The sequence below is a fragment of the Patagioenas fasciata genome, chromosome 5, assembly GCF_037038585.1.
Source record: "Patagioenas fasciata isolate bPatFas1 chromosome 5, bPatFas1.hap1, whole genome shotgun sequence".
Taxonomy (NCBI): domain Eukaryota; kingdom Metazoa; phylum Chordata; class Aves; order Columbiformes; family Columbidae; genus Patagioenas; species Patagioenas fasciata.
In genome coordinates this window covers 48,858,440-48,878,305 of record NC_092524.1, presented here as the reverse complement: position 1 = coordinate 48,878,305, position 19,866 = coordinate 48,858,440, and the positions used below count along the sequence as shown (strand labels likewise).

Below are 19,866 nucleotides of genomic sequence, written 5' to 3'. Positions count from 1 at the left end.
ATGCAGCTGCGAATAGCTAGCCAAAAAAGAATTACTGAGGCTGGGCTGGGCCCCAAATCTTATCCCTCAAATACCTTGAACTCTGCTGGAAAGCAGACCTTTTTGCCCTAAGGATCCAGATCTACAGTCTCCTCTTGGAGGCAAAACAGCTGTGTTTTTCTTTCAAACGCTGAACAAGGCTTGGGTTATTGAAAGAGGCAAATCAATAACCTCTTTTATACAAAAGGCTAGTGGTAAAACATTGTCAGCAGCAGTTCTACCTTTTATCTGAGGTCACTGAAACCCACGTTCCACAGAACTACTCTTCTACCTGCTGAGGCAGTGGTGGGGAACAAGGGGCCAGGAGTGGTGTGAGGTAGACCCCCACACTCAAATTGCATTTATGTCCCTGCAAAGGAAAGAATTACAATTAATTTGACTAGAGAAAGAATGCAAATATGAACATGATTCTATAATCTGGTGATTAGACATTTCCATGGGATAGGGGATATCTGCTTCGCAGATTATTTTTCACCATTGAAGGTCTGGAATTTCCCATAAGTCTTTCAGAAATAAAAACCCAGCAACACCCAGGGCTTTGGGAAGAACATTTTATTGCTAAGCATATCTTTAAACAAAATGCAAATAAGAAAAGAAAAATAACCAAAAGGAAGAAAAAGAAAGGGGAAAAAAAAAAGCAATAACATCACAATAACTCAAATAAAATTTTTTAAGGTTGTCCATAAAGCAACAGGGATATGGTAGAAGCCCACATACAGAAATGCACATGTTCCCAAAAACTGTCCAGTAGAAACTTACACAAAAAAAGGAAAGTGTAAATCTTTTTCCCTTAACTTAAAAAAGGAAAGCAAAAAGGAAAGGAAGAAATAAAGCAGGAAATCATTTCACAAGACTTCAAGACTCCAAGAACAGCAATCTTTTACAGACATCAAGATATAATCAACTTTATATAGTTTCGGCCAGTTAAGTCCTCTAAAATCGTGCTTTCATACCTTTTTAAAACCTGTCTCTTTTTTTTCTTTTTAGTATAAAAAATAAAAAAGGAAAAAAAGCTCAACCTCGCACACAAGCACACGCACCACACACACGCACACATACACGCACTGAAAACTTTTGTTAACATGAAAGCGTCTTCTCTAAATGTTTGAGAAGGCTGTTTCTTTTGAATGTAAGTTCCTATGTGCGTGTGTGTATTTGATGACACTTCTTCAAAGTCAAATATTCATGCGACTTATAAACATCAGCAAGAGTAGATTTCTAAACCTAAACAGCTGATTAGTTTTCATCTGTATACAGAAAAAGAGTACATTTCTGATATTCCAGAGTTCTCAATCCATCTTGTTTTTTGTTGCTTTCCTCTCTGTCTCTCTTTCCCTCATTTCCTTTTTTGCACATGACAGGCATGGCCGTCAAACCACCTGGCTATTGTTCTGTACAGGAAGATAATCCTTTTCACAATAACTGGGAAAATGTAGAAAGCAAACAACCAAATTAAATAAGCTAAATAAAACCAAAAGATGTTCCCAATTTAACCATAAAACTGTATATACACCATCAAGGTATCCATATAGAAATTATACTAGCAAAAAAAATAGTAGTAAAATATGTAAACAAAAATTCAGATTTTTTTTTTTGACACAGATAACTGTGACAAAGCTAAAACACACGCTCCTTTCACATTTTAAGGTTTGCTTTTGTTGTCTGTTTCATTTTACTTTGTTCTTTAGGAACATTCTCATTCCACATTAAGACCATAACAGAACTTCTGTTCCAGTCGTCCCATCAAACATACCATGATAAATATATCTGTGTGTGTATATATATATATATATTATTAAATTCCTTTATCTTTATTATTTTTTGTGTGTCACAGCAGTTTATTTTCTTTTATATAAAAGAGAAGGAAAAGGGAGAATAGGGGAAATGGAAAGACAGAAATGATGTGAAATGTCAAGCTACAAAATTAAAATATTACATATGAAAAACAGTTTTATGTCAAAAATCTACGTATTTTGCATTCTTTTACAAGTGTTTAGCTTTTCTGACATTTATGGGTTTCGTCACAAGTTGAACTCCAGTGGTGTCGTTCTGATCTCTTTATTAAACTGATTTATTGTTATTTTTTGCATGCATTGCAATCAGTCACAGAACCAGAACCCAAAGGAAGGCTCCTTTATTTTTGCATGGTATATTCAGCTCAGAATGCCTAACCATTTTTTAAGCATTCTTTTTTAAATTTTTGAATCCCTTTAACCATTAGTTTGGCTGTGCTAATGCATCACTAAGTGATATTTTCAAATAAAGACAATGACTGATCAGAACAGACCCAAACCCATCTATTCTTCAGTTCAATTGCAAATACTGGAGCCAGATCCAAGGGAACCAGCCTTCCAACATAATTTTCTTCAGCACCACCCATTAGACACTTCCACTGTGTTGTTAGCAAACAACTTACTGCAAGACAACAGATTCTAGAGACAACACAACCAGATATGCAGAGCAAACACCATGGGTAGCTTTTGAGTTCATATATGGCAATAGTCTGTCTTTATTTATTATGGATTTTTTTCTTTTCCGAGATTTCTTCTCAAGTCCTGGTTCACCCCCCACACCATTTCTCTCCACCCTTCCCTCCCACACCCAAAAGTAACAAAAAAAACCCAACTAACAACCAAACAAAAAACAACTCAAGAAACAAACCAAACCAAACAAAACCCCAACAATCTCCAAAATAATTTATTCCCCTCCTCCAATCTTGAAAAATTATATGTATGCTGGACATGGCCAGATCAGTTTGTTCATTACTTTTCTGTTGTTTAATAATGTTTGCATTTTTTCTTTCTCCTTCCTTTTTTTTTTTTTTCTTAAATAAGTAAATCGAAAAATTATTGATACAGTCAGGGGTCACGAACATTTTTAAAGACTCACTTGGAGATATGAAACAAGTAAGCCATGAAGTCTTCTACCTTTGCAGAAAGTTCAGCGGAGGAGGAGATTTGGAGACATCCAAGTTCACTAACAGGGCAGAGCTGTGCGCGCCATCTCCAGAACGCTAAGTGTGCTTTATAATACATTAGGGCAGAGTTTGCTGACTCCAAGCGATGACTGAGACAATAACAGTCAACTGCTGAATTTTTTTTACCAATACTTTTTCCCACAAACGATATCTCCCAATCTTGTTTGCTGCAATGGTTCTGATTTTTCAGTTAAATCTCATTAAGTATTTATATATTTATATATAAATAAGTATTCTTTTTTACACATAATACTCTTTGTCCTTGTTTTTCTGTTTCTTGTGGCCGCTCTTTGAGCTCTGCTGCTTCTCCTTCATGAGCGTGCCATTGCTCTGGGCTGAGTTGCTGATGTAGTTCCGCGTCTCGTCCACCTGATAGGACCCTTCGTCCCTGTTCCTGTACTTGTACATGGCGTACAGGAGGATGAGGATGCAGAGGGCAGCAGCAGCCACAATGCCGACGACCATCCCCGTTGTGCTGCTCGACTCACGGACCACCTCTGAGGCCCCCGGAACCCGTCTGATTCCTGGCTCCGTGGGGTTTGCTGTGGGCACATTACGGAACATGGGGGAAGTGATTAGCGGGCTCTTCAGCTTTGTGCTGTCTAGCTCATAGGCAGTGGGCAACGGAAGCAAGACTATGTCAGGCTGGGGTTTGAGCTCACGGTTATTCATTTTGCCAGCTGGCAATTTGGGTACCATCCCAGTCGAGGACGAAGCTGTGGAGCGGATCAGCTCAGGGGACAAAGACGTGGTAGTAGTCCTACCAGTTTCGGAGACTTTGTTAGGTCTAAAGTCCTTGGATTCCCACTTGGGTGCGTGTGCTTTGTAGCCACCTTCGAAGATTGAAGTGGAAAGACTCTTATCTGTTACCAAGGAGAAGGTGGTGTAAAAATCTTCATCATCAGTAGGGGGTAGGTTAGAGTCAAAGGTTTCCCCTGAGCCATACCCAGATATCACCAAGCCATCATCATCACAACCATCGCTGCCTTGGTCCGACAAGCAAGGTAACCCCGCCTCAGAGGTCATGGACAGGGAATCTTTGGTGGTCTCAATAATGGTGAGGAGGGGGCGAAAGGTAGGGGGAAGTGTAATGAAAGGTGCACGAGTAGCAATAGGAGGGATATCTAAAGGGTCTTCTACAAGTAGAGGGATAACTAATTCACCTCCTGGGATGCAAAAGAGAAAAAAAAGAGGATTAGTACATTTTAATGACACTTTTTCAATCCACTTAACTCAAGGGCACTAGAGGATTTGGGCATTACAAAAAAGCATTCTCTTCCTAACTACACTACCAACATTCTTTCCTGGGGGTGCCTGTCATTCTTCCCTCCCACCCTGCTTTGATGTTGGAAAACTGCATGTTCCATTTGCACGCTCTTTTAGCCTATGCTAGGTACATACTGAATGTCTTGAGACCAAAATTTATTTTTATTTTTGAAGATACTCTCAAGTGACTCTGTGGACACTGATTTTTGGTAGTAATCATTCTTAAGCTTTTAGATACAAGACTGTTAAAATTAATTATTTTAGAATTCCATAGAACAAAGTTGTCCTAGATGGATTTTATTGCTCATCTTGCCAGTTTTTCCTTCTCTGATTCTTTTCATTTAAGATGATATTGGCATTTCTTCCCTTCCATTCAAGTTTACACTCCTTCTGTAGCAGTTTCTAAGGCCCTTCCCTAAGGCCTTTTCCATTCACCCATTTCTTCTAGATTGTTGCCTCATTAATCAATTGTGGGAAGATTCATGAAAGTGAGGGATGGAAAAAGAACCAAGTACTTACTGGGGTCCATTAAGGTACAAAGCTCTACTCAACATTTGTTAGTTTCTTTCTAATCTTTCTTTACCATTTTGTTTGACACTAGGGATGGGACTAGGGATGCCTCTTTCCTTGCATCTTTTGGCACTACTAATGCCATACCATCTTGATCTTCGGTTCTTCTTGATGTTCTTTTACTATAATTTGATTAAAAAATTAGATAGACTTTATTGTGATTGATGATAAAACTGAATAAGGACTCTAATAACACAAATTAGTACTCGAGCCCAGTAGTGGCTGGGAAAACAACAAAAGTGTTCTTCACACCTACTGTTATTTCTTCTGTGACCAGGTCTATTTTATCCTAGGGTGATGGCTACCTGCCTACAAAAGACTAAAAATAAGGCAGGCTTATGGTCTGCTCTTGAAGTAGAAGCAGGAAGCTATATCTGTAACTTTTGTGCTTTCCCACAGTGTAAGCTGCAACAGAAACAAGAAAATCAATGTGTCATTTCCAAAATTTGGTTTCTGAGCAGCAATATTGCAACATTTAGGGGTAGTAGTCTTGTTTTGTCTATTTATTGCAATATGACTGTACTTCTGTATTTGAGTGTATGGATAATTACTACTCCATTGTTTTACTCTGATGTGGAAGCATAATGTATTTCTTTAATTCATTTAGTCTAGATCATATAGTTTTCTGCTGACATCAGGTCAATGACACTTTTTTAGGGTGAGCCATATTGCTTTTGAAAGTTTGTGTATAAATTCTCCCTTGGGCAATTTTTCTTTGGCTAGCCACATAAACAAGCTGTTTTAAATATAAACTGAGGATTTCATCTGACGCCATGAGTAGTCATCTAAATCTGTTGGAAGGGGTGCAACTCAGTAGGAAATATTTCTAATGCATGGGAAAATTTTATTTATTCTCACCATTAGTTAAGGAGAGATATGCAAAATGAATTTTATCTTCTAAATTAATAATTTTACTGTATTTTACTTATGTATTAATAACTGCTAATGAACAGTTTGGAATTGTTATGATGCCGAACAGCATCAGGGTCAAATTCTGCTCTTTCCTACCTACACTATATGTTGCATGCACTTGTTTCCCATTGAATACTGCCAGCAATGTCCATGGGAGTTCTATAAAGAATATGGTCTAAAATCATAATCCCTTCTAAATATATTTGAAGAGCAATATATTTGAACAAATTACATATTGAAGATGATAGCAATATACTGAAAAATGTACTTAACAGTTTGATTAAATCTGCATAGCTCAACTAGCAATATGGCTTATTCTTATCCTTAATGAGAAATTAAGTGGTGACACAGTTTAATCAATTGAAACTGTCAGATTTATCTCAGGGGTACCAGAGTAGAAATTAGGCCAAAATAATAAATGTGGTATTTTACATAGTCTCTTAACCTACTTTCATGCAAAGTTAGTTTTAAGCTAAGATGCAAAGGGTCAATTTAAATACGTTTAGTTTTCTGAGCTTCCTCAGCATGTTCATACCATTTCTGTTACTGGACCGAGGAAAAAGAAATAAGTTTTATATGTGTAAAATAATGCCAACCCCTTCAAACTACACATATTAGAAAAAAAAAACCCTATGGAAATAGCAGAAAATGCAGGCTGCCAAATGGCTACACAGCAATTTGCGCTTGTGCATCTGAGCTGTAGTCTGTGTAATGTAGAAACTGGAGCATGTAATATGATTTATATATGTCCAGAAGCTCTATCCATGGTTAGAGTAGGGCATCTATAATCTCTGCAAACAGGTGGTCCCAAGATATACTTGCATTATGCCTCAGAGGGAAAGATCATCTGTGTGTCTGGTACAAAATGAACAACAACAAAAAAATCATTTAAGTGCACATTACGTGAAATTGCATAATTCAGGAATATAAGTTCCACAAAGTCAGGGATAGGTAATGTCCCTTTAAATGAGTTTTTAAGATCAGTGTCTTGCTATCAAAAAATAGTATTCATCTGTGATTTTCATGCACCATCTGTGACACCCAATTGGAAAAAAATCAGTCAGACAGCTTTTAATTGCTCATCTAGAACTTTAAAGTGTCTTTGTTCTTAAAATCTGTTATACTGGTAAACAGCACTGGTATGCAGTTATCTGTCACCTTCTGGAGCAATACTTCAGGCAGTTTTCTTCCAAAGACAAATTATTTTGGTCCTATTAATTATGACTTTTCTGGAAAGAATTAGTAATATTGTACATGTAATAGGAAGATCTTTTTTTCTGTCCCAGTAAGACTTCCCTTAAAACCAGTTCTACAGTTCTTTGTCACTGTTGAGGACTTGAGCCAATGATCAAGACTACTGCAACTATAAAATAATTATGGTCTTCCTGAAATGTTAAGAAAAGTTGATGAAGTTGTTATGGTGGTGGGGTTTCACATAAGTAAGTGATGGAGAGATCAGAGCTTTTTGATTCCAGCAGGTCTGTTGGATGGAAGACAATAGGACAGAATCAGGAACGAGTTTTACAAATTTTTAGTCTCACAATACATGTGAGAGGAGAAATAACTTTCAGATCAGGAAGGCTAGATTAACACAATCACTTAATCTCATCTCCTGTTTCATTCCAAAATGTCCAGTGATCCATTCTACATTTCCTGTATATTAAAGAAATAAAGAGATTGTTAAAGGTCCTTCATTAGGAATCAGTTCTCCATCAAGAAGTTCATTTGTTACATTTACTTAAGACAACACACTTTTGGGGAGATGGCTACAAGGGTGGTAATGATGCTTCAAATGTTTTATTTTTCTGTCTGTAATGGAAGAAGCTGTGAGACTGAAAAAAAGCTGTGTGGGAGAAGGCAACTCAGAAAAAGCACTCTAGGTATCAAAGCTGGCTTCTGTTTTATTGCTATGTTAGGCATTTATACAAAACCCCCAGTAAGCTAGAACTTTTATGTCTAATAGGATGCAAGCACAAAAATACTTCTTGAGGTATGTGATTTACAGCAGAGTTAAAACATCCTTTAAAATGGTGTGATAAAATTCCACTCAGTCTAAAAGAAACATCTTATTTAAGGATAACAGAGAATGTAAAATCTGAAAAGCACCCAGAAAAGTGTGAGAAACATGACTAGCAACATCTGTGGAGGGGAGCAAGTGCAACCTTTTGTATCATACCTGCAAACGCTGTTGCTGGTACTACATTTCTACCTGTAAAGACACAAGGGGGAGTCTGAGGGCAGGCAGATGACAAGTGTGCGTGTAAGGGGAACCATCTATCATGAAATGACAGCTGAGGCAGCAGGAAGCTGCCTAGAGCCAGAGGTCCTTTGATGGAGAAGTGGTGCCTCTTGCCCAGGGCCCCACGTTGGTTTAAAAGGTAAACTCTGAAAAATTTAAAAGACGAAGTGCCACTGAATTGTCAAGAACATCTTACATGGGAGTCAGATCCTGAAAGGTTTGCTGTGGAGGGCAAATGCTTTAAAGATTTGGATCTCTAGAAAAAGCCAAAGAGAAGTCCCTGAAAAACCTCACATGACACTTTGGAAGGGAAATACACTTGAGACAGGTTTTATGTTTTTATTTCCCATCTGAAGTTTTCATTTTTCTCACAGTGTCTACCATTTTTTCAATTGCAAATTTAATGCTTTGCAGCCTTGAATAAAATCCACAGCTTTTATTTCCAAATTGTTCTGTGCTTAAAACAAAATGACAAGGCTGCCACCCAGTTTGGAGCATGGCTTTAAAACAAAAAGTCATAAACTAAGATTCAATTTGGGGATAATATGGACTGTGTCCTGTAGTTACAGGTTTCTTTCCCCTTTTTTCTGTTGCCTGTTAGGCACCAATTAACAGTGTTCACTGATACGCTGTGAGTTCAGGATTGCTTTAGCAATCCAAAATTTTCACAAAGATTTTCCACATTCATGTTTTACCTGCACTGTGCTTTCTCTCCAAGCAGGGGATGGATGTTTCGCAAACAGAAACATAGTTTTTAAAAAGCTTCTGTTGGCAACACAACATCAAAGAATTAAACAAAAAGGAAACAGATAAAACATTTTCCTCTGCAGTGACACAGACACAAAATTAGTTTGTCTGTGAACAGTACAGTTGCAAAACAAAACTATGAACAGCAAACTGGAAACACCACTGAGAGAACTGGGGTCTATGAGGTTGGAAACTTTATCCTGAGCACTCTAATGCTCTTCTTGGCCCTCTCATTCCACAAAAAAAAACGCACAGTGAGTGTATATTCCTTAAAAGTTAGCCTTTAAATCTAGCACATATACTGTTTTCACAGAGTTGTGCTTTTCTTTAAACTACCAAGATCACTGGGGATATAAAAGGTCTACTTTAGCCTTGGAGATGCCCTGCATTTTGCTTTATGAACATATTTATAGATATATAATTCATACCTCTGAGGCTGATCTCCAGTAAGAGTTCTCTGCCACTGGAAAATACAGAGTGTTAAAAATTTAATAGAAGCCTTATGAACTGTGAGGATGTTGCAGCCGAGTCATGAATGCAGAGGGCACAAAAAAAAAAAAAAGCCTAAATTGCAGCAGCAGCTGGCTTTCATCTTTAGAGCCACAACTACTTCACTGGAGACTCCGGCATCAAACTAGCACAGGACAAAAGGCACACAAAAATGAAGCCTGAAAGATGCATCTTCTCTCAGCGATGATAAGGGACACACCCTTATATTCTCTCTCTTTTCCAGTTGTGGTTGAAAAGCTTATAAATGCCATCCAAAAAGGCTGCACAACTTAGCCATTTCTGCAGGTCCTTGAAACGCTGCATCCTAAGTTTGTCATTTGCATTTTATTCTTATGGTGTTCCTCTGAAGTTCGACTCAACTTTTAGTTGCCACAGATAATAATTCCTTACCTTTTTCCCCTCTGTATCAACATAATAATACCTTATTAAATGACTGAGTTCCTAAATTTCAGTCTAATGGTGTTTTAGTTAATTCTCCTTTGAGTCCTCTGGGGAAATTATTCAGAACATAGTACCTGATTCACAGGAAAGATGATGCTAACAGGAAACTTAGAAGATGAACATTCTTAATATTTTCTCCTCTCTGCAGTCTGATTTAATTGCAATCGACAGTCAGTAGTAGAGAGAAAGACATCATTTTCACAATGGAAGATTACAACTTTTCATCTCAAATATCTCCTTTTCCTTTCAGAAATTATATAGTCCTTGAAGTGATTACATAAAACTGTACTTCTTCTGGTGGAGTTGGTTGAAAATCTTTCCTAAGCCCCCCAACCTGTATTAAAATACAGTAGTTATTGCGATGCTTCTTAATACATGGCTTACGAGCAACAGGAAGGTACAGAGTTTGAGAAGTGATGAATCCCATGTTAGTGCTGGGCTATGTTTCATTGCTGTAAAATCTTGGTTACCTTTGTGCAAACAGTTTCAGTGTAATGGATACTAATACCTTTCAGAGAGGACCTGACATCATGTCTGTGGGCAGGATTCTACAGCAAAAAATAAGTATTTCAGTGCCCAGACACTGAGCTGCTCTGAACCAGTTGAAACATGCACTCCTCTGTCTCCCATCATTATTTGGAGGTCCTGATCTCTTACCCCTGTTATTCAGTGACAGGGCACTTGGGAATGTCTCAAAGCTGTACCAGGGGAGGTTTAGACGGGACATTAGGAAGCATTTCTTTACTGAGTACCAAGAGGGTGGTCAAACCCTGGAACAGACTTCCTAGAGAGGTGGTCCATGCCCCAAACCTGTCAGTGTTTAAGAGGCATTTGGACAACGCCCTTAATAAAATGCTTTAACTTTTGTTCAGCCCTGAAGTGGTCAGGCAGCTGGACTAGATGATCACTGAAGGTCCCTTACAACTGAAAAATATTCTATTTTAAACTCTTACGATTAAGTGGTCACAGCTTCCTTCTCACTGTAATTATTTGTTCTGTTTTTCAGTTGCTCAAGGGACTTGACAGTTGTACCTAAGATACCTATCAAGCACAGCATTACTACGCAGGAATACTGAAAACATATGTGCTTATAAGAAAGTTCAGCTGCTTTTTTGCTTTTTTTTTTTTTTTAATTTTTACTAAAAGCTCATTTAAAAAAAATAATCCAAATCACTTTTGAAATAAGGAAATTTTACAAGTTCAGGATGTGACTTTCAGTAGGGAAGTGTCTGCCAAATGTATCATTTTTGTATTATATAAGGAAGCCTGATACTGGTCATAATATGATGGATGCTTTTACCTAGTAAGAGTACACTTGAGAGTATCATTTAGACTGGACATCAGGTAGATAACCAGCAACAAAGAAAAATGAAAGGAATAAAACCCTTTATGGGTATAAAATAGGAATGATGTAGAGCTGCAGCAGGAAGATCCTGAGAGTTACCAAAATGCTAAAGAAGTCTCACCCTTTTTTTACCTGACACGAAGGCTACACCACCAGACTACACACAATTTAAGTAGTGTGAAAGCAAGTGGCATTACTGGTGATTCACTTTGGAAAAGGGAAAGGGAAAGGGAAAGAAAGCTATAGAGAGGGACCAATAAAGAATAGGAGCAAACTACCACAGGGTCCTTCACCCCCTCCTATGTGCAATACAATCTGGTAATTGACAATATACAAAGAGCACATAACATAAAGGCAAATACAAACTGATTCAAAAAGAAATAAATGAATTTATACATTTTTCCTAAAACAAACCCATATACTAGAAAATAAAAATGCCACAGCAACAAGGTCAGAAAAAGGAAAACATAACAAGTCATTCACTTTATCAACAAAAGAAAGATTAAAACCTACGAGAACTGAAAAAAAAAAAAAAAGATGAAAATCAAAAACATTATTTCTTTAAAAAAAAAGCCATCAAAAATACATAAAAATATTTAGAAAGCATACCACATTGATTTCATAACAGTCAACTTACATCAACAAATTGCCCGCATGTTTTTTGGCATGAAAGGAAAAATTTACAAAAGAAAGTTGTGTAAGAATGCTCTTGGACAAGAAGCATTGCCACATTCTTGTAACTTGCTTTTTTTCGTTGTTGTTTCTTAAAAACTTTTTTAGCAAAATGTTTATTATTTCTTTTTTAATATAATTGTTTTACAACAAAGGGCGATACAGGGAGGCAACAACACATACATCCACACCACATAACATGAAAAGAAAAAAATCTTGCACCTTAACAAATTATAACTTTTTTTGTTTGTTTTTTGTTTTTGTTTTTGTTTTTTTTTTTCTGCTGTTTTTGGTTGTATTTTTTTTATCTTACGTAAAGTTGTTAGCGTATTACAGATGAAAAATCCTGTACATTTTATAGAATTTATTTTTGCTCGTTTGCATATCTACATATATAATGTTTTCTGAAAATCAAAGTCCGTTGCTTTTTTGCCTTTTTGGTCAATTTGATATATATTTTTTTAAACATTTTCTTTTTTTTTTCTATAATTTTTGTGTGTGTGTGTTTTAAGGAATGGATGACTGCACATAAAATTTTAACAATGCTAAAGAAAGGGGTGGCAGAGGGGAACTTATGGGAAGAAAAAATGCCTAGGGTGGATGGAGTGGAAGTGTAAAAATCTATGAGTGTACTACACAGGAGATGAGGATGATGGGAGTGAATGTGTAAGTCAGTTGCCATGTCCATGTAAGGGCGGTACGGAGTGATCTAGCAGCATTAGAGCTTCTGGCTGTAAGGAAGGGATGGGCAATATACAAAAACAAATGAGCATATTCATGCCCATCAACAAAAAGAAAGAACAGAACTCTAACATTGACAATCTCACAAACCCTAAGTTGCAACTTCTTCAACATGCAAATTACAAAAAAAATTAATAGTTATAGTATTAATATTTACATTTTCATTAAAAGTTCTCAAATTATAAAAACAGTTAAAACTTTTCCCTACTAAAATAGCAGTAAAAATACATGAACTAATAATAATAATAATAACCAGAGAGTAAAACAAAAAAACAAGGAAACTAGTTTTATGCATTGGAATTAGAACAACTTCAATCTGTAGCTACCCACAGCCTCCTTCTTCTAAGAATCGTCTTTTCTGAAGTCCATCAAATTGACATCAGTATTCTCAATAATTGGAGACAATCATTTCTTGAGTACATCAAATCACTGTTTCAAATGTAACGACTGTGTTGGCACACCCCTTCCCCACTCTCAAATTAGATTGCTTTTATATTCAGATTCTCTGGAGAATCTCAAAAATACAGCTGTGGGATTCTGCCAGTGAAGTAGTTCATTATTTAAAGAGGGAAATAGAGGGAAAAATTGCAGAAAACAATTCATAACTCTTTTGTTTTGTTTGTTTTTTTTTTTTTTCATTATTAGATTGGAACAAACCAAATCTAAGATAGAAATTCAACCACTGAAAAGAAATACATCGAAGTATAACTATGAAGAGATATACTAAAAAAAAAAGCAAAAATGAAAAAGAGAACTTTGTTCCCAGTAAGAAGGGAGATAAGAACAATTGTGGGGTTTTAAAGTTTTATTTTTAGAGGAAAAGGTATTCCACACATTTTCAAAGATGAACGAACCAGATGCATACATTGCAAGGAACAGACAAAGCAGTCTAGGGACACTTTCATCATTTGGATATTCTTTTTTTTAATGATTGGATTTTCTTTCCTTCCCTCCCCCTCCCATTTAAATCTGTTCCCATTTTTTGGCCAAAAACCCCACCACCCTCCACTGTTGCTTTTTTTTTTAATAGATCTTTTTTTAATCACTTCTTTTCAAAATAAACATGGAGAGGAAAAAAAAAAAAAAGACGTGCAGTCTGGATGTACGTCATAAATAGACATAGAAAAAGAAGAAATTGGCTGAGATCGACAAATGGGTTATATAATAGCTTAATTTTACCGTAGGATGTTAATAATAATGCATGCTTAAAGTAAGTTGCATTTAGGGAAAGTAGAAAAACAGAACAGCAAGCAAGGACTTGAGGGAGCGGGCGGGCAGAGGAGAGGGAAGGTGGGCAGGGGGTGTAGCATCCATGCCTTTCCAGGAAGGGCAAAGCACATTCCAGCGGGTTCTCTGCAGTTCTGGGGGAGGTCAGAAGGGGAAAAGGGTAAGGAGAAATCATAAGCTATGCTAGGATGTACTTTTTACCCTATAACCTTGCATTGGCATCAAACACTTAAAACTCCAGACTCCAACACTTACTTGGGCCCTAACTTTTCAGAGAATTCCTGAAATCAGTGGCATTTATTTTTGTGCCTAGTCAGATTTGGGTTATTCCTGTAACTGCTAATCAGCCTGAATGAAGGGTGAAGAATTAGTTCTTATAAATGCACTTTGTTATGCTGGAAAAGGCTGTGGCTGTTGTGAAAATTTATTTGAACTGCAGTTATTCACAGAGTTGCTGTCCATGATTACTGCTGGGGGCCCACCAGTCAGCAGCATTTGGTACTAAGGCCACATGATTTGGCATAGGCAAACCTGCCACTGCTAGCAGTAAGACTGAAACTAACTCCTTCTATGCTACAAGAGGATTTACAGTTTGAGAAGTTATTACTTATCAGTTCTATCTGAGTCTTACTAAAACTGGATCCCAAATACTACGTGTCCTAGAGGGATCCTTGGCTTCCTTTGAACTCACTTGACCTCACATACGATGTCCGTATTTTTCTTGTATGAGGACCATCATCCTAACATCAGAGTCCTTCTAAGAAGGAACTCAGGACCCCAGGAAAACTATCTGTTCTTCCTGATGTTTTAGGAGAGGGCAAATGTTGTACATAAAGCTTTGGACTCCGTCCATGATTAATCTCTCCAGAAAACAGGAAAAGCAGGCTCCAAGCACTGCATGTACTTTGGGTTTCCATCAGGAGTTCCCACAAGATCATTCTGTAACCCATTACAAAGGTTACACTATCACCAATCAATATAAGTGGGTGGCTATCGTGACCTTGAATTTCTGGAAAGAATGGGGTTATCCACCCTATTAATGAGGCATTGGGTACTTCTGTGTAAATATGGTACTAACAAATGGGCAGGATGTTTTTGTACTTATTGAGATGAGGAACAATAATACCTCTAAAGCCACTATTATTTCTGGGAAATGTTAAGTAAGCATAAATAACACAAAAACTAAATAGCCCAATTTGGCTTTAGATGCATTGCTGAAAAGTGTCCACTTTTAAGAGGAGTTATATGAGAAGACTCTTAACTCCTACTTCAGAAGTAATGAGGTTGTGCTGACTACCAGCACAGTGTGTCCATAGCTGGAACGTACCATACCTCTGCTGGAAGACTGCACTGGAACTGTCTCCCACACCCCTTTGGAAAACATATTAGGAAGGGAAGAGGTCCAACCAAAGAAAAGAAAACCTGGTCAGGATGGTCTCAGGGACAGAACATGCAGGTTACAGAAAAGCAAAACACTGGTCTACAGAGGAAATTTTGGGGATTCATTTGTGGGTGAGAAAAGATTGGCTAGACATAGAAAAAAATGACGGAAGTGAGGCCTTTTCAGAACTCAGTGGAGATTTTTTTTTTACGAAGTTTCAAGTCTAGTGTCCCTGGACACCACTCCCTACCAGGATTCTGACCCTCTGGTTTAATTGTACTTAGGGAGTTTCACAAAGAGGCATTTAAGCTTTGAATTTTAATCAGTATTTGCTATGACTCGCAGCTGGATTTTTAGACTAGTGAAATATCCCACTTCAGCACAATAGAATTCAGTGCCTTCTCTTTGATGCAAAACGGACCGTAGGGCATGGTCTGGTTACCAACTGTGCAGTCTATGCCAGGCCACGCCAAAAAATATGTCCTGTTTGATGATAAATGCCTAACTCATCACATGAGGGCCTGGAAAAGCCTTTTACTGCCTGAAAGATCAAAAGAGCTAAAGAACCACAGCTGGAGCCAGAGACACTTAAAGAGATGACAAGATTCTGTAAAGGAAATCTTGATGTTACACTCACAAGAGGATCTAAAGGATGCTAAGCAATTTTTTCTTTACTTGGTCAATACAGAGGTGCTTCAACAGAAAGAGAGTTCTTTAGAAAATCTGGGTCCAGAAGTTTCTGCTGAGGCTGGAGAAATCTTCTCCAGTCTTTTAAAAATCTAGCTGTTAATAGTCAAAAGTAGATGTCCTAATTTGAAAACTGGATCCCAAATGTTTCCACATGGAGCTACACAGACAATATTTCTTTACTTAACATGTAGCAAATTATTCCTCAAAAAAAGTCATGATCAAAAAATCTACCCATTGCAGGCTTTTTGTATTTTCAAAAACTTGAAGCAGCTTGAAGGACTGGGAATAGAGGCATCTGTACTATCAAGGCTTACAAGTTTCTTGTCTGAAGGACTGAGCCAAGATGGTTAAATTTTTCAAATGAAAAAAATCCACATTTAAAAAAGGAGACATGGACAATGCTTTGTTCCGCAGCTTTAACTATAAAGTTGCATTATCTTGTGATTTGTTTTCAAGTTGCATTTAAAAATGCTGCTGGCAAAGGTAATGCATATTTCTCTGTGTGTTAAAAAGCAAGATGAGAGCTGGTAAATTAGATCTAGGGATGCATTACTGCCCTCAGGTTCATGCTAAAATCTGGAACTTCAGTGTCTTCTACCACTCTAGTCCTTGGGCTCCATCAGACTGACAATTTATCTCTTCCCTAACATACTGAACATCACAATATTTGAGTTCTGTGCACTGCAACGTAACTCTATCAGTATGTTTCATTATTAACCAGCTGTACCAGCTGCTTCTTCTGACCTAGCTGTCCAGCAATTTTGTCAATTCACTTTGAATGTCCAGGAATCCCTGCTGGTCTAATTATGCATCCCTCCTTACTTGACAGATTTTTCTTTCTGTATTTTTGCGTGCAGTAATTGCAAAACAACGATAAAGGCAGGATATTCTTTCATTTTTTGTGCTTTGACCTAATTAGAACAGGTTCCAAGGCTTTCAGCGCTGAGAGGAAGTATGCATTTCATCACTGCATAATCTGGGCTCCCAAACTGCGGTTACCTTTGTGAGTTTACTTTATACATCAGGCAGCACCCTTTTAGTGTCATTTAAAGCCATGTGCATTGGGCAAGGCTACTAATGACACATACTTCTAAGCAGCTGATACTATCAAAATGTCAGTGAAAAGAAACAAATGGAGAATTTCCAGTGAACTGGAAAATGTTAATTTCTCTGTAAAAAGTTTACCGACAACAATAGAGTAAAAGGTAGTGTTAGCTACGCATTTGCTTTTAGCTTGAAGATGTGTCAGCAGCATTTTCTTCTCTGGTTAGAATATTTTGGTAGCAGAGATGTACATTAAATAGATAAGGGGGAAAAAATCTGCCAAAAATCTCCACTTCAGGCATAGATCTATACAAAAAGCAAGAGAAAAATCTTCCCAATTTCCAGTGATCTCACCATAAAATAAATACATACACAAACATACACTAAGAGACTTGGTTCTGTCCCTCTCCCTAAAGCTGGTGAAGTACACTCTAAGGCTGTTTATAAGTTAGTGAAATAACCTAATTTACCTCTTTGCAATATAAATACTAGAAATGCTTGATCCAGCAAGAAAATCTCCTAAGAGCTATAGATGCAGGGTGACTTTTCTTATTGTCCATAACTCAGTCATTATCTGGCACATGGGGAAAAGAAAAGAGAACAAGCAGAAGAGGTGGTTTGCCCTACAGGATAAAGTCCCACGAACGAGTGACAAGTGGGGAATTCTGGTAGGAATCTGGGATATTTGCTATTTCTAGATGGTTCTTCCTGCTTGTAGTAGCTCCCAAAACAACCTGTTCATACTTGCCTGCTTTTAACCTTTCTTAGAGTAGTGCTTTTCAGACATGCAGCCAAATGAACAATTAGCAGACCACAAATATCAAATAGCTTATAGATGATTAGAAGTAAAACACTAATTTTAAATGTAGCCCTTCATCCCTACCTCCAAGTCAAAACAAAAATCCGTTCCTGTGATTTCCATTGTTTATCTGCACTAATTTAAACCAAAAGAAGAGTATTTGGTTAGGCAGTCCTTTCTAAAAGACAGAGAGATAGAAATAGCCTAAGAAGAGAAATTATTTCTATCACTTCTGCCTATAGGCTCACCTGAAGATCAGAAAGAAAAGAACTCATCTATAGTAAAAATGTCTACCTGAGCACCTGTCCTAGTTTTGTTCAAAACAAGTTTCTCTTTTAGTGAATTTCCCTGTCAGCTAAAGCCTTCTTATTAACTGCATTTTCTGAAAAGTTAGATACATGTTTTGGTAGACGTACCAATGGTATGCAAGGTCACTGATAATGATATATCTCCTGAGGTGAACTGAAACTGACCAACTAAGTATTCCATCCCATTCACGTGAATACTTCATATAAAAGCGGGAGATCACGAGGATCTCATCCCTTTTCCTTATGGCCGACATTAGGAGAGGACCTTGCGAGTTGTCCCTGTGAACTGAGGCCTAGTGACAGACTGAATCCAGTTCCAGTTGGCTGCAGAGTTCAGTCCAGGACTTCGGGTGCTGGCTCTACATCTGCCAGAGCAGTTGCCAGGACTTTCAGGATTGGTTTTGTATATTTTGTATTATTTTCTCTATTTTTATTAGTAGCATTAGTAAAACATCTTTAATTTTTCCAACTCTCTTCTCTCTGTCCTTCTTTCCCTCCCAGTCGCCTGTCCTTAGTTGGAAGGGGGGGGGAGGGAGGGGCTAAAGGGGGAGAGGGGGAGGAGAGTGGGCTAACAATACATCTGCCATGGTTTATTGTCACCCTGCAATCAAACCTCGACAGCACCACATGCCATCCTGTTGGGTTTTGTGTGAAAGAGTTAATTAACAGGGCTTCTTTGTAGCTATGAACTAGAAAACTATCAAATACAAAAGCACATTTACAGCTATCAGAGCTAAGGTAATCATAGGGCTAAACTGCCATGGCTGTCTGAAGTAAAGAGTTTTTTCAGGTGTTTGCCATAAGCTTATTATCTTTTCACATTCCTCCAAAACAAAAAGTATTTTGATGCTTCCAATGCTAAGCAGTCCATTCAATGTTGCTGGCCTGAAAGATTCTTCCTGTGCATCTCTACTCAACCATCTCTTTCTCCTGGGACAAGGATCTGATATGCTTTTTTGACGTTTGTAGTCAGCGCAGCTAAGGCTTTTTTTATGTAAAGCTAAACTTATTTAATCGTAAAAGTCAGTCACATGGGAAGAAGTCTTTCTGAATCCTGAGGGATTTTGCAGCCACAAACCAGATCCTCATACTGACAAACTCAGTAGCAGAACTGCATCTGATAATTTGAATGGGAGCAAGAATAGTTTACTGTCTTTGGTCTAAACCCATGCAGCAAATGTTTCTTGCGTATTTATAGTATACTCAAATGTACATTTTTTTTTTATAATCTGCAAACATAGAGCAGCAAGGGTATCTGAGTGTCTCCTTCTTTCTTCAGTGTATACAGCTGTGAAGCAGACACGTAAAAATACGTGCCATCAGTTTGTTCAAATGCCAGTGAATACTCCATGGCTACTGAATTCCTTCTTGGTACTTGCATCTCAAGAATCCTTATATTGTCATACACAGAATCACATACCATTTAATATTATTTTTTCTAGAATGTACTCAGGAAACATATCAAGGCAACTCTCAAATATGCCATCTACGGGATCACTAGGTACCACTGTATAGGAAACTTGTCTTAGGAAACTTCCCAGGGATAATTACACTGTAAAAATCGAAGAATTTAGGAAATTCTTAGACTTGGGGCTGATTTGAATGTCCAAATCTTAAAGCAACACCTGAAATATGTATCTATGTAAGGAGTGTATGCTGTACTGAGATACTTGATGGAAACAGTGCCTAGGTGCAGCATAACCACATGAAGATCTAGATATTTCATGAGTTCTGTTTTGTACCTAACGTTACTGTTGAGTCCATATTGTCCTCTGTGGGAGTTGTGCACCCAAGTTAACCGATGCATAGCGGTTATTACTATGATCTCCTCCATCCATATGTAATTATTCATAAATATATTTTCATATTGGATTCTTTAAGAAGTCAATTCTGCTGAACTTCATAAGTATACAAGCCTCATTTTCAGTGCAATATTTTTAATCACTTGGATGCTAGGC

The 19,866-nt window shown here is 37.5% G+C and overlaps 1 protein-coding gene across 47 annotated transcripts in view; it reads right to left on the bottom strand.

Moving 5' to 3' along the window:
- Positions 1-576: 576 nt before the first annotated feature.
- Positions 577-19,866, bottom strand: part of NRXN3 (neurexin 3) — a 1,036,700-nt gene continuing 1,017,410 nt past the window's right edge. For 23 of the 47 annotated variants that reach the window (XM_071809486.1, XM_071809490.1, XM_071809495.1 and 20 more), the window contains one exon: positions 577-4,182. In XM_071809486.1, the coding sequence (XP_071665587.1) occupies positions 3,257-4,182 (926 nt within the window). In that variant the 3' untranslated portion in view covers positions 577-3,256. Of the gene's footprint in view, positions 4,183-11,659; positions 12,450-13,516; positions 13,821-19,866 lie in introns of those variants that run through there. The other 24 variants (XM_071809506.1, XM_071809507.1, XM_071809520.1 and 21 more) reach the window with 5 other exon arrangements.